At 52.3% G+C, this 27,412-nt stretch overlaps 1 protein-coding gene across 2 annotated transcripts in view; it reads right to left on the bottom strand.

The window, feature by feature from the left end:
• The window catches only part of MLLT6 (MLLT6, PHD finger containing), a 43,318-nt gene that overhangs the window by 10,595 nt on the left and 5,311 nt on the right, over positions 1–27,412 (bottom strand). The window contains exons 3-10 of one of the 2 annotated variants that reach the window (XM_086477939.1): positions 23,788–23,842; positions 22,097–22,206; positions 21,546–21,649; positions 20,748–20,841; positions 19,405–19,512; positions 10,210–10,332; positions 2,261–2,435; positions 876–1,466 (exon numbers count right to left, since the gene is read on the bottom strand). In XM_086477939.1, coding sequence (XP_086334065.1) covers positions 876–1,466; positions 2,261–2,435; positions 10,210–10,332; positions 19,405–19,512; positions 20,748–20,841; positions 21,546–21,649; positions 22,097–22,206; positions 23,788–23,842 — 1,360 coding nt within the window. The remainder of the gene's footprint in view (positions 1–875; positions 1,467–2,260; positions 2,436–10,209; positions 10,333–19,404; positions 19,513–20,747; positions 20,842–21,545; positions 21,650–22,096; positions 22,207–23,787; positions 23,843–27,412) is intronic. The other variant, XM_086477938.1, reaches the window with a different exon arrangement.

The following is a 27,412-nucleotide window of genomic DNA, read 5'->3' as shown; positions in this document are numbered from 1 at the left end:
GCAGCCTCCTCCTCTTTGAAACATCCCTTTGTTGTTCCAGGGGGGGAGGTAAAAAAAAAAAAAAATGGCCTAAGGTTATGATTATGGAAGTTGCACCAATCCTTGCAGCTCGTCTCCCCTCTCAGGCAGTGCAGACAAACGGGCCAGGGCTCCCAGGCGCACACTACAAAATTATACCTCCCCCCCTTGCAATCTGACCTAAATTGGAGCATCTGCAAACAACCCACAATAGACCGATGACAAGTTCTGCTGCCAGAACAGTGTCAAACCTCAGCCCTGAGCAGCAGGCCCCTCCTCTGCCTGCAGCCTTAACCCCTTCCTGCCACTCGTCCTGGCTGCCCTCATCCCTGCCAGGCCAGGGAAGGGGACTCGGGCTGGGAGCTGCTGTAAGCCTCTCAGCAGAGTCAACGGTGTGCCAGTCTCCCAGCCCTAAATGGACGTGGTAAGACCAGGATGAGAGGTTTTGCTTTTAAAAGAGGGGTTAAACTCAAACCACTTATGAGAGTCTCTCATTTGGGGTCAGGCTGCGGTTGTTCCAGTTTGGCCTGTGAATATCCCTCTGGATTGCTCTGGAAATGAAGCGCTGCCTAGCTGAGGTTTCCCAGCACTTGAGCAAACAGGGTTTGAAACATCCCCCCCCCCCAGCTCAGATCTGCAGCCCAGCTCCAACGACAGAGAAGCTGACCTGGAGGAGATTGTAAGATGAAAGCCAAGACGGAAAGGGGAGACCCAGATGTGGATTTTTATAGCTCCTGGGAGTGAATTAATGGGACTGGACCCTGTGCAGACAGGTCCAGACACCAGCCAAATGTGATGAAAAAGACAGCAGGGCTGGGAGGAACTGTGCACACCTGGAGCCCTAAGGGGGAACATACCTGAACCCAGCAGCGGGGACTCCATGCTGAGGCTGGGCAGATTCCCTGTGTGGCTGAAGGACCGTGAAGAGTTGCCGATGCTGGAGCTTACAAGAGAGCCCCCGGAGAAGGGTGACGAGGAAGTAGACGTGGACCCAGCCAGCTGGGCACCCAAAATCTCTTTGCTTTTGCCCCCTTTTGGCCTGCCAGGCCCATGCTTGTTCTTCTTGCTACCCTTGTGCTTCTTTTCCTTCAGCACCTCTCCCTCCTCCATGCTGAGGGACGGCATGCGCTTGTGGCTGCTGCTGCTACCACTGGTCCCACTGGTCCCCACCGAAGGGCCGCTGACAGGGTTCGAGGCCTTATAGTCCACGGGGGAAGCATCACGGCCCCTCTGCTGGCTCACCGCGGAGGTGGAGAAGCGCATGATGGACCCGAAGCCTGAGAAGATCACCTTCTGCTCAAAGATGTCCCCCTTCTGGCCTTCATACAGAGGGGAACAGTGGGAAGAAGAGGAGGAAGAGACAGGCTTCCGGTACTTCTCGTCGTCCTGCTCAAGCTTGGGGAACGTCACGAAGTCCTGGGAACACTGCAAGTTGCTGCAGGAGGTACCTGGGGGAAGCAGAGGGGAAGCAGATACAGGAAGGCTCGTGGCAGCAGTAGCTCAGCCCAGGAGGCAACAGGAACACAGTCACAACACAGGTCCTCTGGCACGGGCTAGTTACGGAGCTGAAGGCCACCCCTGCCACCTCCCAGCCCGTTGCTTTGACGCTCTCTGGCAAGCACGAGAGATGCACCCCAGCGGCTCCATCCCACCCGAACGGGCACGTGTCCGCTCCCCCAGGCCCTGCATCACCACTGCCCCTCCGGCCCCCATTAGGGTCCCCGGAGATGAAACACGCTCGTCCTTACGACAGCAGCTCGAAAAAGAAGTGAGCAAGGTCAGAGCAGATGGGAGCCCTGCAAGGCTTCGACTCAAAGCTCAGGGGAGCCTGGCTATCAGGTTTTGGCTCAGGTCTCTCCGCTAGTACTCCTTAAAACACTGCTGCAGACAGCACCACCTACGGAGGAGAGGGCAGGTGCTGCCCATACGGCCTGTGCACAGTATCGCTTCCCTCCTCCCTCCGCTCAGACATCTGGATCTGTTTTTCCTTGCAGTGCAGCAGGCCCGCGCAGGAGGGGAGCTGTAACACTCATCTGACTCGGTTCTTCCCTCTGTGCACGGAGTTAGTAGCAATGAGACTTTTCCCTTCCTCTTCCAGGGGTTAAATAAATAGCCGGCAGCAAAGTTTCACAGCACTCGCTGGTGAACGGGTATCTTTACAGATACAGAGATATCCAAGGGGAGCAAAGCAAAACATCACCCCCATTCTCTCCTCCTCTCTTGCATCTCTTTCACCCCTTACCTGCAGGCTGGAAGGTCCCGCTGGAGGAAGCTGAGCTGAAGCCAACCGAGCTTTTCCCGCTTCCCGTTTTTTTCCCCTTGTGGCTGCTGCCATGGCTTGAGGACTTCCTGCCTTTCACCTCCGACCTGCCGACCTCCGAGGTCTCTTTGCTCCCCTCATGGTGGCTGGTAGAGCCCTGGCAGCAGCAAACACAGAGGTGACTCACTCAGGCCAGATGTGGCCACAGCAGGGGCTCTTTTTACCAATTTCCCCTTAAGAGAAGTAATTGCCCCCTCTGCCCACAAAGTGATGGTCAGGTCAGGTCATGTTACTCAGGAGAGAAAAAGCAACATTCCCCTCTGCTGCTGCTCGGTGGCACCAGGCTTTATACTCCTAGGGATTACGCTCATCCCATCCAACTGCAGGAAATTAAACAGGGCACTGACAATCAGGGCACGGGCATCAGAGATCCCCCGCATCGTCAGCAGAGGGGAGTACCTCGGAGGGTTACTCAGCCCAAATAAAATCTGAATTTGGCTGGGATTCAAGCGTGTATTTCAGCTGCATCTCTCAGGTGTGCTGTTCTCAGCACGGTCATTCCACCTGGGGGAACTTGCTGGTCCTTGTGCTGTGATGGGAGTTTCCCTGAAGCATCCGCTGAAGCAGCTCCGCTGCCAGCCCGGGGCTTTCCAAACCTACTGCAGTAAATATTTCACAGTGACACTGTTAGAGCAGCATCTGCCCATGCAGCAACAGATGCTATCCAAACCCCATCTAAGCCTGCAGGAGACAGGGAAGTAAGGGGGATGAAGAGGCGGGCCAGATGCTAGGAAATCCAGGAGCCTGAGATGAGAGAGAGAAGTGTGGGAGTTTAGCAGGGGGAAGAGTGGAATGAACCGAAAACCAGATCCCCCGGGGCACCCACGCTAGGATATGAAACCTTCACCTTCAAGTCACTTCAAAGCCAAACTAGCAGTGCTCAAAGATCACTTCTTGCAAGGCATCACTGCACCCAACCAATACGACAGATCCAGCTCCGATGGGATGGCTGCAGCCCAAAATACACCACCTGCACACAGTGCAAACACCTTTTATTTCTCACCGAGCAGATACAAGGAAGACGCAGAGAAGCGCAATACCTCTCTTACATTCCACCATCCCCGACTCCAGATGACCTATTCTTGCGGAAGAGCTAAAGAAAAAAGGGCTTGTAATGCAGACTCATGAATGCCCAGATAAAAATCTTTCCCCATTCCTCCCACATGGTTTAATCACTCCGCACAATGCAACAGCTGGCAGCCTAACACACACCAGATGTGCCGGGAATATGAAAGACAGGAGGAAGGGAGTGGTGGAAATTAGGGGGGAGAGGAGGGGGACTCTGTATTTTCTCATCACAGACTCCTGGATGTAGGAGATTAAGCCTTCTTGATTTATGAGCTCAGAGGGAGCATGAAAATCTTTCCGACTTTCCACATCTGCCTGGGGAGGGAAAGGAGAGCAGTGTCTGGGGGCTATGAGCAGTCCTGAGACTGCGCACGAAGTCACAGGAACGAGATGGCTCATGTCTCAGCAGAAATGCAAAGCCCTGAATTTTCCTCCCATAAATTCACCTCTTTGGAGCTCCGCACAAGGTGCATGAGGCCACAGAAGGGCAGGGGGAAACCACATGAGAAGACATGTTCTAAATCTGGAGTGTCAGGAATGGAGTGCAGGGCAAGTAATGAATTAGTGCAGGGTGGAAGGGGGAAATCTGAGCTGGGAAATAAATCTTAATTGCAAAATTAAAGGGGGGAAAAGAACAAAAAAGGAGGGGAGGAGAGGCTGAGGTGGCTCAGCTGAAGGCGGTGAATGGACAGACACTCACCTGTAGGGCTGATCTGACCTCACAGACCTCCCCAAGAGACTTCCAGAGATTTCGGGGGCAGGATTTTCCCACCCCCTGCCAAATGCTACCCTAGGTATTGTTTGCCAAACGGGTCACAGCAGACAGATCTGTACGGTACTACCACAAGCCCTCCTCACCATAAAGGGCCCTTCTCTAGCAGCTGTTCCAGAAAGTCTGAATTTGGGGCAAGGACCCAAGCAGTGCAGCTGAGGAGCAGAGAGGGAAACTAAAACCACACCAAACCACTTCCCCTCTCTGAACCTCTATTTTTTTTTTCCCCCACTTTGCTCTGTGGAACCTGCAAGCTCTGTGTGGCAGCAGAGCTTTCCAGGGGACACACGTGGACTGCCAAGCACAACACGGCCTTGACCTGAAGGGGAGGGGTCTGCTATCGTAATGCCAATGTTAATAGCGGTAACGAGGGCCGCAGTCCCATTGCCTCCCTAATGAAGGGGATTCTCCAGCTCAGGGCTGCTGCCTAGAGGGAGCAGGACGGGAGAAACCCGCATGCCTGCTGCTTGTCTTGTGTATAAACAGAGGTCTCAATCTCTGGCTCAGCGGCTTTTCTCCAGCATGAAAATCCGTGTGTGTGTGTGTGTGTAGAAACCAATGTTCCGTGTGTTGCAAACAGGTGGGGGGGAGGGCATGCTGCAGAGGGGAAAAAAAAAAAAAATAGGGAACCACTGGGGAAGCGAGAGCTCTCTTTCAAAATGAGGCAGCAGCTACATTTTGAAGGTCTATTTAAAGCAACCAAGTGAAAAATGTCACCAGAATAAACCCGCTGCCCCAGCTAGAGGTGACAGTCTGATGGGGAAACTCCTGCATCAGCCCAGGAGCAGAGAGAAGTGAGGCGAAGTCGCGGGGGCACCCAAGCGCAGGCATGCACGCACCTCCTCCCCCCCCCCCAGCACTCGCTGTCCCCCGAGGGGCTGTACCTGCTTCCTGGCCTCTCTGTGACACTGTGCAGCACCCAAGCTCTTCGTTCATTAATTTATTTATGGGAAATCAGAAGAGCATCGCTTCGCCTCCTGATTGGCAGGACGAGCTCCTAGAGGGAACCACCGATGAAATCCAGAAGGGGTGGGGGAGGCTGGCGCAGCGTAGGAAACACAGAGCGGCTTTGCCCTGGATTAAACTACTGGTGAGGGGAAGCAGGGAGGACAAGAAGGAGGAACAATGCGAGGAGAGCAGAGCGACGTGCTGAAGCAGCCGCCCAGGCAGGCTGTAGGCATCGGCTGCCTTTCCGGGCTGGGTCGCCAGGCAGAAGCCCAAGGAGTCTCTGTCAGGAGCTCCGGGCCAAAGCGCTCGCACAAGCTACAGCATCTCTGTGTCTGAGCCACTCGCAACCTCCACCGTGTCCCCTCCCTCAGCCTCAAGACCAGGCAGCACTGTGCTGCTGCTCTTCATAGGTGGGGACTGAAGACACAGATGGGCTGAAGACCGTATTTTTAAGACCCTGACGTCACCGGCAAATTCCCACTCACGTCAGCACAAGGGATGCTAAAAGGCTCAGGGATTCTTACTGCAAATATCCACGCTGCGAGATGCTTTGATTAGCAGGGGTAATCGTCAGCTTCCCCCCCAGACCCCTACCCATCGCAGCGGCTGTGACTTTGCCTGAGCCAGGCGCAGTGCAGAGGTTCCCAGGATCTGTCAGCTCCAGGCCAGTCCTGGGTAGATGCCGAGAGCTCAAGTAACAGTGGGAAACCTGGAAAGTCTCCCTGCCTCCGCGAGCTCTTCGCCCTGCTGCGCTCCCTTCTCCAGCACCTGACCGGGAGCGGGTGGGTGTGGGGAGGCCTTGGCATCCACGGCTTCGATTACAAAACCCCGAGCAAGCCAGATGTTGCAGCCCAAAACACGTAGCATGTGCGCGTGTGTGTCAACAAGTGATCGTGATGTCTGCAGCTGGCAGCAGGAGGCAGCTGGAGCGGCTTGCGATCCTGCAGATTTACTGCAAGTGCAACAGCGAGCGGCGGGATGGCTCCCTGGGGCATTTGCAGGGGGAGGGCAGAGGCACGCTGCTTGCTGTTCGGCTGCTCGCTAACCCCGATCCCAGCACCGGGCACCAGCGACACAGAGAGATCCCGAGAGCAGAAACTGCCTCCTGGATTTGTCTGGCGGTGGGTGACTACAGAGCTGGAGCAGCCCTGGCTGCCAAGACTTACTGGTGAGACTCATTGCTCCTCCCCTGGCGAGAAAGCCTCCTCTGCCCCAGGCCCCGCTCCTTGAATGCCGTCCTTCCAGCAGGCTGTTCAAAAGCGTTACTGGTTGGCAGCATTTTGGTGGTTTTGGATAGGCCACGTGAAACAGCCAGAAACTATTACAGCCAGAAGCTATTATCCAGAGGAGATGTTTTCTGCCTCCTTCCTACTGCCCCAAAAGTCTGCAGGAGCTCCAAGTAGCTGGCGTGACAACAGATAAGAGCCTATATCCAGCACAAATCCACTCTCTACACTTCTCTTCCACCTCCAAATCCACCCAAAAGCCCCAGAGCACCACTGGGGCATTTTCAGCAGGTCAGCGGCTTTGTGTGCTCTCTGGAAGCGGCGCTCCTGTGCCCCAACGAGCAAGGCCTCCTGCCCCTCTGAGAGCGATGAAAATCGCATTGCCCAAAGACACCGTCCAGAGGCAGGAGGAGAGCTCAGAAGAGGAGTTACGAAGAGTCGTTTGCACGCTGTGAACTCACACCCTAGTTTCACTTTCTGGTGCAGGTGAGAGCTGAGGCCACACCACCGTGTCTTCAGTACATTTATCCCCCAAAACAGAGTGAGGCAGTGAGAGCTTGTCACTGCACAGAAAGGACACAGAGGCCTGGTAGAGCTCAAGTGTCAGATATTAACGGAATTTAGATTCCTAGAAAACACAGGGAAGCACTCAGTGAGATGTTCAAAAATCTGGCAGAAGTCAGAGGTCTAGCACAATTGATTTCAAGAGGAAGACTGAAACCACATCAAAGGATCTTCTTCATAACTAAATGGTTCAAGAGGGGAGCACAGGGTGGACGACATATTAGGTGAAAACTGGAACTGAAAAGTAAATCTGGGCTGCAAAATTAAAGCAAAACGTGAACCCAGAGGCCAGGCTGCCTGAGGAAACAAGGAAGGGGGATATACCACTGCTCCTCCAAAGCAACAAAACATAGGGCCACTGCTGTCAGCCTAATCTGGTGAGGCAGCTGGAAAAGTCCTACTATATAGGACTATAGGTCTGAAAATCCATTATTAAAGGATTGCTGAACGTTTCCGAGGACTTTGGTAGCAACTTCAGAAGCTGGGGCTCAGATGTCTGTTGCCCCAGGCTCCTTTTCGGCTAAGCAATCTGGGAGCAGACTGGAGCGTGGCTTCAGGTACTGGTAACACCTCTCCATGGGCTGGTGGCTGGTGCCACCCTACAGTCTGCCCGAAGTCCCGGTGCCCAAGGAGCAAGCGGTGCCGGAGCCCTTCTGCTGATTCATCTGACGGATGCTCCTGCTCCTCACTGCTGGCTCCAAAACACTGGTGATGCTCAGTGCCTCCAGTCCAACCCCTGCTCCAGCACAGCCTGTGCACCGGGACGGGAGCCTGGGACTGACGGTACGTGGTGCCACGTTGGCTACGGTGCGAGCAGTGCGGCAAGTTGGCAGCACTGGTCTGGCACGGACATCAAGGGCTGCACCAGCCTCCTGGGGCTTTGCGCTGCGGCTCTGGGCCAGTGTCCTTCTCCCAGGAGCCTGGCCACGACCATCTGCCCTCACTGCTGCAGGTCACGGAGATCTGCTCTCCCCCAGCTGCTCGCCAGGAAAGATGGGGGGCTGGGGATTATCCCCGGGGGAGTTTACGCTCCAGGGAGCTTGGAGAAAACAATGGAGGTGATAAATTATTTGCCCAAGGTCACGCAAGTCGCAAGGAGAGGACAGACATCAGCTCTCTTCAGACACTAATACAGGGACTAGCGATTCTCTTCTGCATAGTCACACCACGAACATCAGCTTTTGGTTTGTTGCATCCACCCTACCCACTCCCCAGTACACTCTACTGGGATAAGCTGTACTAATCTAAGACCCAGAAATGACAAAGATGGTTTTGGCTTCCAAGAGGAAACCTGTTCGGACATGCTACATTAATGTGTCTTGAGGTTCTGCATTAGTCTAACCTGTGCAATGTTACACTGGTGCAACTACCCAGAAAACCTCATACAACCACCCCCTGAGGGGTTTGTGCAGGGCTGTAGCAGGCTGTTGAGCATCTCTTACATTTGATCTGGAGTGAGTACCCTTTGGTAATGGAATTTGAACAATACTTTGGGATCTATGCAGAAAAAAGCAAGGGAAAATACGCTCTCTGTTACGAGGATTAATAATAACTCCCTAGGGAAACACTAAAACCCTGTCACTCAAGTACAGCTACAGTAATTAGGATCTCCCGAATTTTAGCTTACAAAGAGTTGAAAGCTGCCTGTAAAACTGAATTGCACCCTTCCCTCCTTATTTACAAAGGTCTGACAGGGCTTTGGAGGAGACAGTGGGTAATTGTCTAACAACACTCTAGCTGGACAAGAGTCAGGTTTTGGATTTCAGTTCAGCTTGCAAATAATCTTCTTAGGCCATCAGTTCCTGACAGCTCTGTTAACTGGGTGAATCTGCTGTTCCCCAAAGCCAGAGCTGAGCTGCCCTAACATGAGCACAGGTAAACCAAGAGCGGTTGCAGCTCAGGGGCTGTTCCTCCACTCCGTCCCGCTGTAACTTTCTGCTTCTCCCAGCCTGAGAACCGTGAGACCAGCTTTGCTATTTCAGCTCTGACCTACATCTGCCCCTGCTTCCAGGCTTGGCCTCACAGAGAACACAGAAAATCCTCTTCAGTCCTAACCCAGCGCAACCCTGTGCTGAGTGGCAGGAGCTTTCACTCTTCCAGACTGTCCCTGCAGTGCTTCTCACATAGGCAGACACTGCTAGCCCGTGAATTTTCATTTTCACAAGGCAGTCCTGCCACGTGAAGGACATCCAAGCCTTTCCAAGTAGCGTTTCTGCGCACAAAAGGACATTCCTGGGACATGTTGTTTATTTGTTCTAGCAGGAGCTTGGCCCTAGGCCTACTCTCACTTACACCAGCACAGCCCTGCTAAGGAGCTGCATTAATTTACGTTCCCACTACAGCGAGGAGAGGGCAGCTCCAAAGATCCGGGCGCTGGAGTAACCTCACTTGTTCCCTGACCCTGAACAACCGTGAACTTGGCCTTCACCTTGTGCATGCAAGCTCAAGGCAAGTTCCACTGGGTCTGTTCTGTGTTACTGGAGTTTGGGGCTGGCAGGAATTACAGAAAGCTCAGGGCTATCCTGATTTACAGCCAGGTGCAAGAGTCCATGCCAGCAGCACGATGTCAGCAGTGAACAGCAGAAACACACTGACATCCTGACCGTGCCCCACCAGCCCTGGGCACTGAGAAGACAAATCCACACAAGCGACATCTTCCCAGCAGGGAACTGGACTGGCTCTACACCTCAGGAGCAAAACAGGCCACCGCACTGTGCCCCTCTGCCCGAATTTTCCTGAAACAGAAGAACTAGATAGAAACCAACCTCCCATTGTCTCACACAGAAAAGCTACCTCTATTATGCACTTTGAAGATCTTATGTGCTTCTAAGATTGTCTGGTTGTTTTTTTCCCCCTCAGCTACATCAGTTTGTCTAATAAAGGGTAACACCCCCTCCCACAAGCCTTGCCTTGCTTATCCACCTGCCTGAGCTGTTTACAACGTGGCAGCAGAAAAGGCCAAAACATGGATATTTATCTATTCTGCGAGAGCTTCAAATCTGAACATCTGCCGCAAAACAGGCTGGCACTTACAGCTCAATCCCTTGGGAGTTTAGCTCCATGATTGTGTCGTCAGCGCTGACAGAAATCAAGACAGCTGCCGCGTTAAATTCCCAAGGTGGGCGTCGAGGTGGGGAGTCAGGCAGAGAGAGCGAGAACGTGACGAATCAGAAACCAAAACAAATGGACAAAAGCCCTTTCTCCGCTCTTCTGCCCTCTTCCGTCCTCCCCACTTCCTAGGAAAGCCGGTGTCGATGGTTTCCCCCTGCCCTCCCTCCCCGCTCTGCATTCACACCCTCCAGCCTGTGCGTTCGTACCTTCTCTGCAGCGACGGGCACCGAGGATGGGGTAAGGCTGGTGGGAGACTCCGGACGTTTTTTGTGCTTCTGTTTAGGTCTTTCTTTGTCTTTCCGACTCTGCAAAAGAAATCAGAGAGTACTGGAAGGCTAACTTTCCCTCTGCTAAGAATAGCAGTTGTAAGGGAAAAGAAAGCAGGGTGTGTAGGGGTGGATTTACAACCATACATTCATATTCCTCTTTCCTTCTCCACCCATCCACATGAGCCCAGTATCCCTTCCCCCACGTCCCAGCTTCTGGCCGGGAATGTCCCACTATCTCTACCCCAGCTGCAGCCAACATCTGGAGTGCAGAATATCAACAGAAGCCCCCAAACCAGTTTATGGTAAGACGATAGGGAAGGACTTAACAAGCTCTGGCTGATTTCAAGAAACCTGAGCTTTCCTCTTGCTGTTTCCCAAGAGGGGCTCTGTGCCCCCTTACCCTCGCTCTCTACCATCTTCGAGGGTTTCCCAGGTCCACCCTGTACAGACAACGGGAGAATCTTGATTCCAGCACGTGTTGCATGTGCACAAGTAAAGAGACGAGTCAGCGGAGATCTCAGAACCTAGGTTTGAACCCAACCTAGAGATCCCCCACATCTCCCCTCCCAACAGAGACAGCTGGTCTGGGTCCATCTCTGCTAACAGCAGACTATTTAGTTGGATTTCTTCATCCTGTTTCTTCTCTCATTAAAACCCCAGAAACATGGGATTCTTCCAATTACAAACGAAGGGAAAATCATGGCCTGAGAAACGCTGAGTCCTGCCTGCCCTGATTTTCTGTTCTCCTGGGGAATGGACTGTAACCGAGGAGGTTATTCCTATACAGTTCTAGCTGGATGTTTATGCTAAAACTCAGATGTTTTCAGCAAAAGGACTGAAAACATAGGCCTGTGTGACCTCAAGTCAGCGAGGCTTGAGGATGCCCAGGCCAGCTGGCATACAGGATGGATGGATAGAGGAGCATGCTCCACCGCACACTCCGGCTTCCTCCCTGTCTTCCTCAGCTGCACGCTCCCAGGGGAACACGCTCAGCTGACTACAGGAGTTTTCCGTGCTACCAATGTCCGCTCAAGGTGTAGCCGTCTTCGCTGAAGCTGCAGAAACTTTTGTGCTCAGTTCCAAACTTCCCAGTGTGGTCACTGGTGTGTGGACCAAGAGAGCTGCTGTCAGAGAAACACCTGCACGAGATGCAGGGCTTAGAAAAATCCCTCCTCCTGTCTCTGAGACCTTTTTGTGGGAAAGAAACACCTGTTCTGGTACAATTCCCTTGCACGGGCGTTTTATTCTAGAAGCTGAAGTCCTCAGTCTGGACCGAAGGTGTGTTCAGAACAGTCACATCAAAAATCCATTCACTCTCCAGAAAGATGCTGATTGCTTCCTCATGCAGGCAAAGCCCTGAGGCTACAGCTGCTGGCACACGCCAAAGGTGGGATGTTGTCAGGGGAAGATGTGACTGCAGCAAATATATAAGCTCCACTGCATGGTTTTGGGGGGGAGAGACGAAAGTGGAACAATTAGCTTAAGAAACAATACACTAAATGGGGAAAAAAGGAGCAGGAGGAAAAGGCTGGAGAAGGCAGGCGTGAAATAAGGCAGAGGTGAAGCAAAAGTGCTCCAGAAACCAGCACCTTCCAACGTGGGTTTGGCTAAATTTTCATTGCACTTGAAAAGGAGGCCCAGGCTGCAGCCACCAGTGACCCTGCCAGCGTAAACCTGCCGTGACACCACGGAAGCTTTCACTGGGATGAGCTGGTGAAAAAAGGGGGCAAATCCAGCCTAGAGCTTCCCTGCACCTGCTGAGTGCCCCACCAACACCGCCAACACCCATCGTTTTATCACAAGACTCCTGGCATTTGGCGCATCCGTTAAAGCCTGTGTTCCTAGAGCTACGGTATTTCCGTTTTCTTTTTTTTTCCCTTTCTTTTAATACACATTTCCAGCTTTGGCAGTGAACATGGAAAGCTTGAAAATGTGATTTCTACAGACTAAGTGCCGAAAAACAAATTAAAATTAAATCTTCACTAAATCTCATAATGTTTTAAGTACTTGGGGGCTTCTCGTGCTATAAACTCTGTCTAAGTCTCGTGGGTCTTCTAGGACAGGAAGATGTGGCCCAGTTAGGTAAGCAGCTTCTCACAGACCATGTGCACATCAGTGTTCATTATACCAGTAGCAGTAACAATTTGCACACACTTAATAGCACACAGCAGAGAGTTTCAACGAGCTGAAGAGAGCTTTTTAATATCTACATCTCATTTTACAGATGAGGAAACCAGGGCGCATGGGATGAGAGAACTCGCTAAGATTTCACAACCATTCGCCCAAAAACTCAGAAAAAAAGGTCAGGGATCCCCACCCCACCTAGACACAAGCTCGCCTACTTGCGGATGCTGCCAGTGCCACTCACGGAAGCAAGAAACGGAAAACAGGAGCCAGACATCTCATTACAACACATTCTGCCAAATAACTGCACAAACCCTGGTGCTTAAACTTTCTGACTAGCACAAAGCTTATTCTCTCATTTTCAGACCCCGAATCCCAAATGCATTTCAGCCGTGAAGTCGCAACAGGAGGGAACAGGACACAAGGCTGCAAACGCCAGCGAGACAGCACTGTAATGATTTAATTTCACGTACCATGGTCAAGGTGGGACAAGGCAGAGCCAAACCACTTTGGCTAATGACAGTGAACCTACACACCTACATACGCACAGGCACGTGCGTGGGGAAAGGCAGAAATGTCCTGTCACCACAGTGAGCCATATAATCTTCCACAATTTCATTGTGATGGCAACCACCAAACTCACATCTTCCAGCTTTAAAATCCCCGTCTGTCTCCTGTCTGAAAAATCTCCCGGCGCTGTCGGCATCGCAGAGTCTACAACAGCCAACTGAGCAGTCCTCCAGTTCTATGTAGGAGTGCGTACATATGTACATATTCAGCAAGAACCCAGCCTGCACAATAGGGACCAGATTTCTCAAATGCCTCGGCTCCCATTTAGATGCTTGGAGAAATGGTCAGGTTTTCCGAAAAGCCAAACGCTGGGTATTGAGCTCTTTTGAAGATCTGGCCCCAACTACATGTGCTGAGCAACTGCACTCAAACGGTTTAGAAAAATCTGTCCCACAGAGACCAGTCTTCGTGCTCTGCTCAAAGGACTGCATTGAAACCAGAACCACACCGCAGGCTGATGAGGAGCTCAGCGCTGCTTCTGCCGAGAGTCCCCGCACGCAGCCCCAGGCCATGGCCACAGGCACACCTTGCTCCTCCACTGAGCTTATCAAGCTCTTCTCCCCCTCTCACACCACCTCCTCTCCAGGCTCTCTGTGTCGCTTCTGCTTGGGCAGAGCAGAAACCCACAGGCCTGGGCACCCAGGACGTCTCTAGGCTGCAGCCCTTAAGCTTTGCACAGTCTGGGTGTCTGCTGCCTTTGCACGCCCAGTAGCACCCATCTTCCCCCGCTCCAGTTACTCTCTAATACTTCTGGGTACTCAGAAGGGCAACAGGATCCGACACTTTCTTCAGTATTACTGGAGAAACGCAGTGCCCTGTGTTCAACAGGCAGGACAATAAACCCCACGGTCATTTTGCAGGTGGGCTGGGCTGCCCCCAGACCAAGGCACTGGTGGGAAGGTTACGCTGGCCGCCCGCAGAGACCACAGCACTGAGATGGTCACGGTGCCCGGTCACTCCTGGCTCTCTCGCCTGTGTCGACAGGCCCTCAGACAACCTGGGGCGTTCCCCAGCTTGCACCAGTGGCTTTTGAACGTGTGGGTTCTCTCCAGGAACCGGAAGGCTCCAAATGCTTCCTGCAAGAGCCGCAGGGCGCAAAGGGAGGGGAGGGCAAGCGGAGAGGGGGAAAGCAGCGCTCGGTCCCCGGCCTCTGAAATGTCCCCTCCCCACCTGGCTCTTCTGCATCCAGCACTTTGTCTGCCTGGCACACAGGCGCTCTGCAAACCCTCCTTTCCAGGAAACTTCACAGATAATACAGCCACTGCCAACAGCCCAGCCTGCCCACAGAGACCTGGCTGGCTGCGCCATGAAGCAGGAGGAGGGAGGGAGGATGCACTGCAAGAGCAGGGAACCTTTCGACACCCCCCAGCCCACCTTCGCAAGCAAAAGCCGAGCCCTACCTTGCGACCGCTCGGTGATCCCTGGGCGAGCTGAGGTCTGCAGGGAACGTGAACCTGCCCCCAGCGACAAACTTCATGGAAAACAAACTCTCCCCATGCAGGACTGAGCAGCTGGGGCTTGGCATGTGGGCACGGAGCAGGCCAGGCCTGCGGCGGGGGGAGCGTGGCCGCATCGGCGGGGGGGAGGCGTGCCAGCGACACAATCTCCCATCGAGAGCAGGAGGAACGAAACAGGATCTTTCGCTGCCAAAAAGGGTTGTGCACAGCTCCTCCTGCTTCCCCCCACAGCCGTCTCCCCTTCCCCGAGCCCCCTCTTCTAATCTGCTGGACACCAGCAATTGGATCATTAAAAGTAAATCGGGCAGGGGAAGGAGGGAGGGAAGAGCCGGGAAGAGCCAAGTGGGCTCTGCTGCTCCCTCCCTCTTTCCCAGGCTCTCTGAACTCCCTCACCCGGAGGAGGAGGAGGAGGAGGAGGAGGAGGAGGAGGCCTGGCTCTGGGCTGCAGCCATGGCAGCCGCAGCAAGGAGGAAGGCAGCATGGGGCAGAGGGACACTAAGCCCCTGCCTGCAACCTCCCTTGCTCTGGGGCCACGCTGAGGATTTCATGGGTTTGTCTCGAGACACGCTCTGAGTGCATGAGAGGTTTTACACAAGGACTCAGGGGCTTTGTGTGCTCTCAAGTTATTGCTGCACCCCCTGCTAATGGAAGGATTTGCTGGGGGCAGTTAAACACCCACATAACAGGAGGTGACAGAAAGCTGGTCAAGGATGCTACGAAGCAAGGCCGCTATCGCTAGAGCAGAGCAGATTGCGGCTCAGTACTCCTTCCCAAAAAATCTGCGCTCGCCTTGCGAGCGGCCATCTGCATCCCACTCGGGGAAGAAACTGCCCACTTTGCCCTTTGATGCCACAAAACTCCAAGAGGCCGACCTCTGTCACCAACTCGAATGCAAACACAAAGCCCCTCGCAGACCCGTTTGGTTTAGATTTCAGCCCAGTTCAACTTCTCCAGTGTGCTACATGTGCCAGGCTGGATCTTTGGCTCATTTCCTCCACTGGCATCGGGTCTAGACAGACAGGGAACGGCGGTGGGGAAGCAGGCTCTGCCGCGCATCTGCTCAGACGCCGGGGGACCGGGGGCTCGTGCACTGCTCTGGCTGGTGCTAAGGGGGGGCAGGACAGACACAGTCCCTCTGCCCCAGTAAAGTCATCCCCCACTGCGGCTAGGGAAGCAGTTCAGGAGCTAAAGGTGTGTTACGATTGTGGAGAACTGGCTCTGCACCCAGACCTGAGGAACAACTGCACGTGGGCTTATTTGCTCCAAGCCCCTGCCTCTCTTCCCTGTGTCACTGGGCAGGGACTGTTCCTCTCATAACAATGGCTCATACCCAAATTAAAAGTCCCCTGATTTTGCTTACGGGTTCCAGGTGTTCACCAAGAATAGCACTGGACGAGTGTCTCCCTCCACGGGGTATATGCCTAAAAACGCTGTCGTGCATGTGCTCCCGTCTGCTCCCAGTGTGACAAATTTCATTCCACGGAGCGTGGTAATTTTTTTTCTGTGCGTTTCGAGCAGACAATATAGGTGACAGAACATCTGTACTTCATTCAACCCCTGTGCGTCATCCAGCATTTTCTTGGTATTTAGCTATTGTTTTCTTTCTTTCTTTCTTCTTTCTTTTTTTAAACAAACAAACCCTGCAAAGGCTCCCACAGGGTAGAGCACACACATTGCAATACCAACCCCAAAGAAATAAATGGGGCTGGTTTTTCTAAGGCCTGGTATGTTCTGAGGAAAACCCAAAGCCTGGAGCTTTCCCATTTTCAGGACAGCACAGAAGGAAATGCTTCGGCTGGTATCATTTGCGCCTGCAAGAGGCGGGAGATGCCGATGTTGGCTTGCAGCCCCCCATCACAATTGTCCCTTGTTCCACAGAGAACAAGAAGACTCTTCACAAACCCTGAACTGTTTTACAGCAGGGCTTAGGAGTCCAAATCCCAAGTCTTTGCTGTCTTACTACTACTACTGGGTTAAACCCCGTGCCCCTCACGAAGTCGTTAACTCAGACAGAGTTTTCCTCTGTAAAGTCTAAGGGAACAGCCCCAGCCCTGCACTGGAAGGGAGCTGTCAGGCACTGGAACGGAGAGCCATGAGCACCTGCAGCCCGGGGACTCACACACGCGCTTTGGTCTGCCGCTGAGTGATCAGCCCCCCTGCAACGCCTCCGGCTCCGGGAGGACGGGACCAGGCAGCTGCACAGCTGGACAGGCTCGAGAAAAAGCTGTTCCACTCCAGGTCAGCACTGCAGCACGCCCAGTTCCCCCGAAACATGTGCCGTTAGATCACGCACTGCTAGTCACGTACTCCAAAACCATGTGGGAAGGAACGGCTCAACCCCCTCTTCGGGTACCCCTTCGAAAGGTCTCTGTTCCCACACCACCTCACCCCCCGTCCTTCCCCCCTGCCCTTCACAACCGCTCCCAGACCCGTAAACTACCCAACACACCTCTGGAAGCCGAGAGAGCGCCTTCCTCACCCTGCCCAGCTCAGCTGCTTTGCCCACCTCGGCCCCCTTTCAACGCGGACCCCCCCCCCCTCTCTAAGTGGAAGAAGTTTATTTTGCACTTGCGCTGCGGCCGCGCCGAGCGATCCCGGCCCTGGAAGGGGCCTCTGTCGGATCTGCTGCTCGCAAACCCGATGAGCCATCAGGAGGGGACGAGCGGTGAGACGGCAGCGAGACGGAGTCTCTGCACGTTTCTGAGGAACCCAGAGGCTAACAATAGTGGCAAGCGCCACTGAGAAGCCTATAAATAAATCCATTTTCCTCCTGTTTTCGCTCTCCCCCTGGCGCTGACCTGCTTTCCAACCAAAGCTGGGAAGCGGCACCACCCCGGCTCCTACCTGCCAGGCACGTGACTGCGCTCCCACCCCTGCCACCAGAAGTTGTGCAAATATAGAAACCCTCGTACGGTCCCCAGCCTTGGACTCGCACAGCCCGTCAGTTATAATTACAGCCGAGCTCTCCAAAGCTCCCGTCAATCACCCCGATCCTGCCCTCTCCCCCACCCCCTCGGCCCGCTCGTTGGCTAAAAATAGCAAGTTCCAGTACAGCCGTTCACCTTGTGCCAAGCGCTCGCTCCCCGCCCATGGCACAGATGCTCTTCCTCCCTCCCGCCTCCTCCTCTGCTCGCAGCAGCTGAACACACAAGAGGAGTAAACACGAAACACTCCCCACAGGCTTCAGCCTTGTCGGCAGGAGGCAACGCGCTGCCTCGGCGCCGGCAGCGGGGTAGGCACCACGAGGTTCGCCGGGTTTGCCCATGGGTCAGGTATGGTTTGGGCAAGCTTCCCAAACACGTAACGGACACGGCAGGCAGCGTTTCAAACTGGATATTGCGGGATAACCTCTGTAAATAAAGGAGGAGATGGCTTTCCTGCCCACAGAATTTATGGACTCTCAGCTGGGCATGCCAGGAGGGTGTCAGTCAGCATTAACTGACAGCCGGACTGCTTTTGAAAGCCCGTATGCCCTTGTCCTCTGGGGACTGGGCTGGGATCCATCAGACTTAGGCCACATAACCCACCAAAGTGTCATCAGGCTGTTTCTGGATGTGCGTCACTACCATTACCGTTCAAAATCGTTTACAGAACGTGAGGATGCCTACTGCAACAAGACAAAAACAAACAAAAAAGAAGTAAACAGCCAGAAACCTATGGCAAGACTTAAAAGATTTGTGCTGCAATTTGCAGGGGTATCACCGCTGGTGTTTATACAACAAGGTAAATTTGGCTTTTGGCTGTAGTGGAATATATCCAGAGGTTGCCTGGTAGAGCAAGTCTGGATTTCTGCTAACAAAACCCAGGATATGGCCCATAAAGTATTAAACACTACCTGACCATACTGACAGTAGCCCTGCATAAGTTATTTCTGCTTCAGATCCTACCCCACCACTTTGGATAGACGGGGTGCAAAGGAGGGTGGCAGTACCACGTTGTGGAGTCCTGATATTGCAAAAGCTGTACCCACCAAGAGGTAGGAAAGATTTCTTATTCTCCTGCCACTCCTGCCATTTAGGGCTATTTATTGTTATAAATAACAAACACCTCACAAGCCTCCGGCCTCCTCATTTCTTTCGGTACAGACCCTTCCACACTGGAACCTGCACCCCTGTCAGAACCCAGAAGTCTGCTGGGATTCTGCCTTACACGTTCAGTGCTGCTTTTCCTTGAAACATGAGCGTTTGTCACGTGAGTCAGTTGGTTAATTATGAACCTTGGAGCGCTGTTAACATGTCCTGTAACACTGCAGCAGTTTTGATGAGTATGTCTTAACCATCAGAGTTAGATAAATAACTATCGTACCACTCGGATCTGGCATGCTGTGCTCCTCCAAATAACTGTTTAACGAAGATAAACTATTTTCACAGGTAGACTTGAAGCAGGTGGAATCCCTGTGGCTGGTTAATCTGACTAACAAAGTACTACCTAGTTTATTCTAATTGTTCTTGCCTACTATAAACCTGCTGGCCATGATGCAGATTACTAATCAGTATCTTTTTGTCCTTTAACACTTGTACTCTGGGACCTGAGGACAACCACCTCCAGTTTATGTTCTCGAGCTGCTGCATTTAAAACCACGGCCCAAGCTACTTCCACACAGATCAAGTCCGTAGCTGGAAACCACAGCACAATGTCCTCAACGCGGACGTGCCACAAGCCAGAAAAGAGAAAGTTGCACGTTTCACAGGCATGTTCCGCCAGGACCCCCCTGGCAAAATCCAAACATGCGAACTTGGCCTCCCATTCCCACAGCTGTGCTGCTCTATTTGCACACACATCTCTAAAGCCCTGTTTAAAAACGCAGCTACTATCCACATCTCCAACTGTGAAACTCTTTTGCAGAGTTGGGGCTCACCCGAGGAGCCACCGGTGCTCCCTGCACATTCTTCCCCTTCTCACCTCCATCCCACACGGCTGTGCCTTTCTGCACTGACAAAGTCTGTGCAGATCTTACCTTCTTTGGCCTTTCATGGTGGGATACGTGCTTCTCTTGAGCAGGGGATGTGGATCGACTCCTTCTGCCAGCAATGAAGGAACTACCTCCAGAGTGACGTGAGGTCTTCTGAGGGCAGTGGGGAAGGGGAGAGGAGTTGGAGAACAGAGAAAAAGAGAGAGAAGAGTGTTACAGAGTCCAGTTTTCACTGTTTCAGTGAGCAAAGTTACACTAAATGGCTTGTCAACCACATGCAAGATCAAATTCTTTTTGTACCGGATGCCCAGCCTGGTCCTAACACGGGGACCACAGCGGACACCACACTATCAGGCTTACAAAGAGCATGCAGCTCTAACTCCCCCAGTCCTTGGTTCTTGGTGGCCCACGCACACTGACACTTGTACAAGAAAGGCACAGCTGCCAAGAGACCACTCTGTAACAACAAGATAAAGAGCAGCAGCAACGTTGCTCAGACAAGCCAGTCCTCCTGAACAGCAGCGTCCGGCTTTCAGTCTTGAGTGGGGGCACGTGTGGAAGGATGCCCTGCTCTCCGACTCCAGGCATTAGCACAAGTCCTGCTATCTATCTCAGCATCAGCAAACCTGATACAGAGCTACACTTGTGGCAGATACTGGGGGTACCTGAAGGGCTGGGAAGGTGTCCTCCAGTTTGACTTTGAGGGGAAGCTCGAGACATCAGTCACTGTATGTGACAGCACTGATAAGCAGGACGGAAAGTGGGAAAGGCCAGCAACAAAGGAGCCACTGAGACATGAAGCTGTAGTGAGAGGATCAAGTTTCCTTTTTGCTGGAGGGGGCAGAGCAGGTGTCTAATAATTATGCAGAACAGGAAAAGGGTTCCTCTCTTTCTTTCTCGGTACTGTAATTAATAGGGGAAGTCCTTTGCCCCAAGTATCTCTCAAAGAGCGAATGACTCCATGTCTCTTCTGGGCTGTTCCTTTCCTCAGGCAGAAGTTCTGGCCGTCCTGTGTAACCCTCCTGCCCAGGGTGCCTGAGCTATCCCCCCGAACTCCCTGGAACATCAAACATCAAGGCTGCTCTACTTCCTGGGGACTTATCTTTCAGCCATACAGAGTGGGTCAGGGAAGCCAAGACAGATAGGAAGAATTCAAGCCCTAGTTCTGAAAAGGGGTTTAAAGTTGCTATAGAAATGCAAAATATAAATTAATCTTTATTCCTAAGTGACTCTGACTGAATGGCTGAAAAGGGAAGAAGGCTGCAGACCTTGTTTGTATGTTCCTGTCATTTCTTTCTGCTCTGAGCACAGATACGCTCTAGGATGAGGACCAACGCCTTTTATGTGACAAAAAAAAACCCCTCCATTGCAGGGATGAAGAAACTCACCATTTTATTGAAGTGGTACTTGCAGTAGCCACAGTATTTGACATTGTCGACTTCTAGGACTTCCTCTTCACATAAGAGGCCAGCCATCTGGGCACTGAAAGACATAATTAGGAGGAGGATAAAGCAAATTGTACAGCCGGACCACATATCCCATCAAAGGGCAAAGAACAGTTCATGATACCCAGGCAAGGCCTTGAAGTTTCCTGTGCTGCTTGGCAAACGATATGCAAGGAGGGGGAAAAAAAGTTCAGACTATTTTTAATTCCTCTTAAGATCTTCAAAACTGTCAGTACTTTCCTACCAGACCATCCTGCAATTTTTGTTTTTCTTAAGGGACACGGGGAGACCAGTAACCATTCCAGTGAAAGACATATCATGAGCAAGGAATCCATGTAAAGCTGGGAATCTCCCTGTTCTGCTGATAGGCAACGTTGTTTTCAGACTTCGAGGGTACATGAGGATATCAGCCCTTAAAATCACATCATCTAGATGATACTCTTGCATGTGCTCTGCTGAACATTCCTGGGTTGTGACTCATCTCTTCTCTTCTTGGATTCCACATAGTCTTAGGGAAATCCCCAGCCTTCGTTCTCAGCAGGGAAGGCTCACTGGTGAAACCTCAGCCTTCCTGGGGAAGTTCTGCTCACAAACCGAGCGAGGATGAGATACCCCTTGCACAAAACAAACCCGGGGTGATTAGCCCAACTCCCTACACCCCCCACTTCGTGCAGCCTCAAATCCATAGCAGCAAGGCCAACAGCTGGGGGTATCCTTGGGGTAACGCTGCGGGGAACTCACCAGGTGACGTGGAAAGCTTGCCGGCAGCCGTGTCGGTTACAGGCCATGCATGCTCCAGAGGCTGCTTTGCTCTCCCTGCCCTGCTCTTCACAGATGTAGCAGGTCTGGAAAAGAAAGGAAAAGTGCTCACTCAAAGAGGCAGACAAAATGCCTACTTCACTCCCACTGTTCACCAGGAACTTCAAGAACTCAAAACTCTGTGTCCAGCCATCTCCCTCCTACGACGAGAGCTCTGGGTCATTTCTCGGTGGCACGCACAACACTCATGCCTCTTCTTTTTCTCCCCAAGTAACAACTGTGTCAGATCAAAATGCGGAGTAACCAACATGCAACTCCCAAGTTGCTCAAGTTGCAGGGAGTTGGGGAAGACAGAAATGGAGGACCAAAAAGTTAGTTGCAAGAATGGGGATTTACTTTGTTAGTTATTTTAAAAGGAAACCGAGTACCTGGAAATTAAAATAAATTGGACGGATGCAGTAGAATAAGATGACCCCAAAAAGCCAAGGCGGGGCAAGTACACTTGGGGCAGCAGGAGAAAGGGCTGGCCTTACCTTGTTGAAGCGGTCGTGGGGTACGTACTGCAGGACAATTGGCTCCATGGTGAGCACGTTGGCAAACTGCACCTCCGGGATGTACAAAGCACAGACGACATGGGCCCACCCTGGGGAAGCAAACAGGACAGAGCAGAGATTCACACGGGGCAACGCAGAGGAGCCTTAAACTCAGACAGGCCTGCAGACAAGCACGGGAGGGAGAGAAGGAAGAGAGTGTAGGAAGGGAGCCAACTTAAGTTAGATGTTAGATTTGAAATAATGCTTGTTGTAACCTGGTTAGCAATCAAATCCTTCGTGGGTGAAAGACAGACGGATCACACCTCCAGATTAAATAAGAAAGCAGAGATTTCTTTGGGAAAAGAAATGCACAACCCTCATCGTTAAAAGCACTCCCTCAGGACTTGAGACCCACAGTTGGGGACCTAACCAAACCCAGGAAAAGCATCCAAGCAGTAAATGATGCCGATGGGACAGGTTTGACGCGTAGTCCCATGCCACTGGAAACAAAGCTCCCTTTCTTGGCTGTTATCAACGGCTAAAGAAGGCTCTTTTTCAGCAAGCCAAGTTAGATTAAAATCTAAATCCACCAAGACACTTCCCAAATCAGATGTGCAAGTTGAAATTCCATCTGGTCAGGACAGAACCGAGAAAGTTTGAAGGTCAGGAGCCTTTGGGGGCTGATCCATACTGGTATGGCTACTGCACTGGAAGGATTTAGTTAGAATTAGGATGGATTCACCTGGGCAGACTTGAACCAAACTCCATGATTACAGAGTCACACAGTACTGTGAGCACTTGGGCTATATAATTCTGTGCAGCGACACGGTTGTAACACTCCTTGTGCGCATCTACACAGACCTGACCAAACCATGTAATAACATGTTTGGAAGAAGATGCTATGTTATTATAAAACAATCCCCCAACATGACACTTGTGCTATTGTGCTAAGGCTCTTGGCACTTAGGACCAGCTCTAGCAGATGCTTCTACAAAATATCCTGGACATAGTCCTTAAACACGGGATCTATCAGAATAAAGACCTCCTTGCCTAATTTAACTCTTTGTGCATTAAGGTAAGTGACAGGTAGATACAGAAGCCTTTCTGAAAAATGAAGTTTTGAGAAAAATTAAGTTTGATCTATACAGCCAGTAGCATCAACAGCTGCAAGCTCTGACAACTGAAATCAGACTCCACAGCACTTCACAGCACCAGAGGCTGAGAAGCATCAATGATGAGCAGGTAAGTCCTGCAAAGAAAAAAATCTTTACTGTGTCCCGGTCCCTGCTCTTGGATGGGGACTCAAGGCTGAGGCTCTGCTGACTCGAGGATCACACTGCTGCTGTGCAAGCGAGCAGCAAATAACTCTGCAACGTCCACATTTCTGTAAACAATACCGGATCGTGCACTGACTCCTGCAAGGTTAAACTCAAGAAACTGCACATTTCAGGGGCTGTGCTTCAATGCCAGCGAGGCCAGGCAGGTTCCCCCCCCAAGGGAAAGGTCTTCTCACTGTGGAAGCTTCAGAAAGCGTAGTTTCGTAAGAAAAAGGCAGTTTTCATTCCTCTGAAGCCTCTAGCCTTCCCTTTCTGGTGACATCAGCTCAGAAATTCATTATTTTGTGCCTAGGACAGCTGCCGAGTCCCCAGAGGCTCTGCGTGACATACCCGGCTCTGCGCAGAGGTACTCACCTCCGTTGTCGGTCCGTTTCAGGGCTCCATCTTTGTGGGGACACAGTTCACATCTCTTGAAATTAAGCAGAAACAACAAGTTTAATCTAACTCCCAGGGGCGTGGGGCCAGAAAAGAGACGATTCATTTACAACATGGTTATGAAAGACGGGGCTGCTTTCAAAGAGAGGAAGTGGAAGAAGGGCTGAGCACGGTTTGGGTGCAAAAAGATACTCTGACACAGCTCGATATCGTCCTGTCTGACGGGGACGTATTTAAAGCCTCAGCCCAAGAGCCACGGGGCTACAAGCGAACCTTGACTTTCACGGGGCTTTTTAAAAAAAAGTTTTAGACTTTGCGGTTGGAGAGTAAAACCGAAAACCATGACTCAGAGAGCAGAAGGCAAATAAAAAGAAGCCATTATCTATCTTTGCCTCTTTCCTTCCTTCCTTCTCTCTTTCTCTTGCGATATTTTTTCCAGTCTCATGAGAGGCGGGTGAGGCTGTCATGACATTTTTGCTGGTGGGGCGTGGGGGGCCATGGCGAGCTCAGCCTGAATGGCTGGGACCGGTGGGTAGGCACCCTTCCTCCCCCCCAAACCCAGCCTCGGGGGTGGCTGAGGGGTGATGGAGAGGGCATGAGGGCAGAGTCCCTGCCATCCAGGGGGGTGAAGAAAGCTCCTTCAGCGCCATCATGCCGTGCGGGAGGCCGCAGGCCCAGCGCCATGATGGGCTGTGAGGGACGGGAGCGACCCTGCGGCCCTCTCCAGTCACTAACGGCTGCTTTTGGGGAAAACCGTGAGGGGGAGACACGCTGCCTCCTCCACCGGGCACCAGCAGCCACGGGGCGATCGGAGACGAGCCCCCTCATGGCAGGCCCCAAGGGCGGGGAGGCCTCCAAGGGCGGGGAGGCCCCAAACCTGCCAAAGGGTCCCCTCATGGCCAGGGTGGGAACAGGCCTCACCCCCCTGCCACGCACACCCGGCGAGGGAGAGACGAGGGGATAGCGAGGGTCCGGCCAGGCGGGATGGCAAGAGCCAGGCAAACCCAGCGCCACGGCCCTCGGCGCCATTCCTCGCCTCAAAGCGGACGGCGAGGCCTTGCACTCATTTTCCCCCACCTCACCCATTTCAGCCCTGCCCCGGCCATCATCAGCCTCCAGGCGGGCCGACTGCCACGTGAGGGCTCTCCCCCGGCCATATCGCCTTTTCGAAGCGTTGGTGGAAGGTGGGGCGGTTTCGGGGCGCGTTGCCACGCATGGGGGAACACGCTCCCAGCCCTGAGGGCTCCTCCCGGGCTGCGCCGCCCGACAACGGTCGCTGCCTTCTCATGGCATCGCTCAGGGACAATTTCTATGTGCTTTTTGTTTCTTTGAATTTAAAAAAAAGGGCCTGAAAGCCTGCAAGGCGCAAACGTTTTCCTTCCCTAGTAGAAACATCTGATTTGCTAAAAACCAAAACAAAACCAAACCAAACAAACCCTGTTTTTTCTGTGAAAAACATGCTTCGTCAGAAAGTTTTGAAATGAGGTGCCTGGGGTCAAAGCTGTGTCGCTATGAGTGTGCGCTTCGCTGTGATCGCTCGGCCCTGGCGAGCGTAATGGGGCAGGTGCTCCACGCCACGAAAAACACCAACGTATGGAGCGATACGGCCACGAGCAAAAGCCTCTGCCACCGAGTAGTCCCCGAGGATCTTCCACAAAGGTGGTTTTCCTCAAGCAAGATTTCCTCTGCTGAAATTTTACCTCCTGGACAGACGGGCACAATAAATAGGATTGCAATGCAACGGGCAGCAGGGAGGTTCAGCCCGGTCCTCCGACGCTTTTGTGGGAGTCAAGCGTGCGGGGCTGCCAAACTGGCACCTTGGGCAAGCACGAAATCCCTGTGATAACGTATAAATAAGAGATGAGGGGACAAAGACCGGTGCCGTTGTCGGCAGCCCGTCTTGCTTTCCCTGCAACTTAGTCTGAAATACGGATGGTTGACCACAGGAGGTGTTTCTCACTGCTCCTGGTTAGGTCCGGGCTGCCAGAGGGCTGGAGAGCTGGCTCTCACAATTACTATGGAAAGCCCGGCAGAGCCAAGACAGAAAAAAGAACTGGGTTAACTGAGACACTGTAATAAGAAATTTGCACTTGAAAAGGCCCCTCCGCTCTCCCCTCTACCCCTCAGATCAAAGCGGCTCTCCCACCATGCGATTAGCAAAGCTCTGATTGTAACAAGAGGGGTTAACAGCTCCATCGGCCCCACACAAGACTTTTAATAGCCCTGCCTCGAAATGACAGCTAAAGCCTTCACATGATCCCTCACATGAGTGCCCTCTGGCCATTGCAGCTCACCGGGCTTCCTAGACAATTTGATTACAAAGTGGATGGGCTTTCAGTTGCTTACTGTAAGCACAATAGCGTCCACAGCATCCTTTAGGGACCTGAGCATCTGAGGAGGGGTTATAAGCAGGGATTAGAGCTACCTCTTCCTTTTATTCAACCTGCATAGGCCGAGGCAGTCTCCCGGGGTTTTATTTCAACTCTGGGAAAAGAGCAGAGCTTGGTTGATTTAAATCAGGTTGTGAGGGGTAAGGCTAGAGCTCCTGACCCCCTGGGGCTTCTAACTCCGGGATCTACCACCAAGCGAGTACACCTGCCGACTGAAAGTTAGGGCTCCTGAGCTCTCCTTCCAAAGTTGAAGAAGGGATGAAGTCCATCTCTGCAAAGGAGAGATACAGAAATCAGGAGACCTATGTTTTAAAGCACTCACTAGGTGCAATATTCTCCACGCCTCCGTATCTCATTTTCAAAGCAAAAGTATCAATATTTAGCCAATCAATATGTTTGTTATGGACAAAGCTTGTAAACTGCTTTAAGATTCTTCTATGAAGGCAGATGTGGGAAGAAAAACATTGTTGTTTTTCAAAGGAGTTTGCCACACAGTCATTACGAAAGAAATACAAATACCAATTCAGCCTGCTGCTGTTGTCAGAGCATTTTGAGCTCAGATAGCAGCATCTCTCCTTCAGGATCCTCAAGGCAGCGTCTGCAGGCTGGTAACACCCCTTTTACAGCTGGAGAAAGCCAGGCACAGAGAGGTGCCGTGGAAGAGCCATACCCTCCAGCCTCGCTGGACCACAGAGCCCAAACTCAGAGTGTTTTAGTAGCAGAGCCATGCACAGATCTCGTAAGACCTGACTCATTTCCCTTACTGTGATCATGCTGTTGCCTACATCAAAGAACTAGATTCTTTTCAAGTATTTACCCATCTGCGTGTCTGTTGCTATGACTGCTGGTGTTTAACTGAAAAGGTGAGGGATTTAGATAGGAAATCATCCCCAGCTCTGCTTAGGAAGGAAGATTATCACTGTTCAGTTATTATCGTAGCAGAGCTGAATGCCACGGGACTGAATGGCATGACTGAAGCCCACCATGCATTGTCTAACAGATTTCACCAAGGGCAAGTTAAATAAGGAGCCACCTGCGGGGATATTGTTTTCTTGATACCTTGGAGGCAGTTTGAAGTGTATAGTCGGCAAGTGAAAAGTTACTGTCCTTGCAACGAGCGCAGGTGAGGAGGAACCTGTGTCTACACGCATTACTACGGCTTACACTGAGTCGCAGCTAACACTGCAGAGCTTCTCTCTGCCTGCACGGCTGGG

This window comes from Leptosomus discolor, chromosome 25 (assembly GCF_034619465.1).
Source record: "Leptosomus discolor isolate bLepDis1 chromosome 25, bLepDis1.hap2, whole genome shotgun sequence".
In the NCBI taxonomy this organism is placed as follows: domain Eukaryota; kingdom Metazoa; phylum Chordata; class Aves; order Leptosomiformes; family Leptosomidae; genus Leptosomus; species Leptosomus discolor.
The sequence above is the reverse complement of the archived record's forward strand: the minus strand, read 5'-3'. Positions and strand labels throughout refer to the sequence as shown.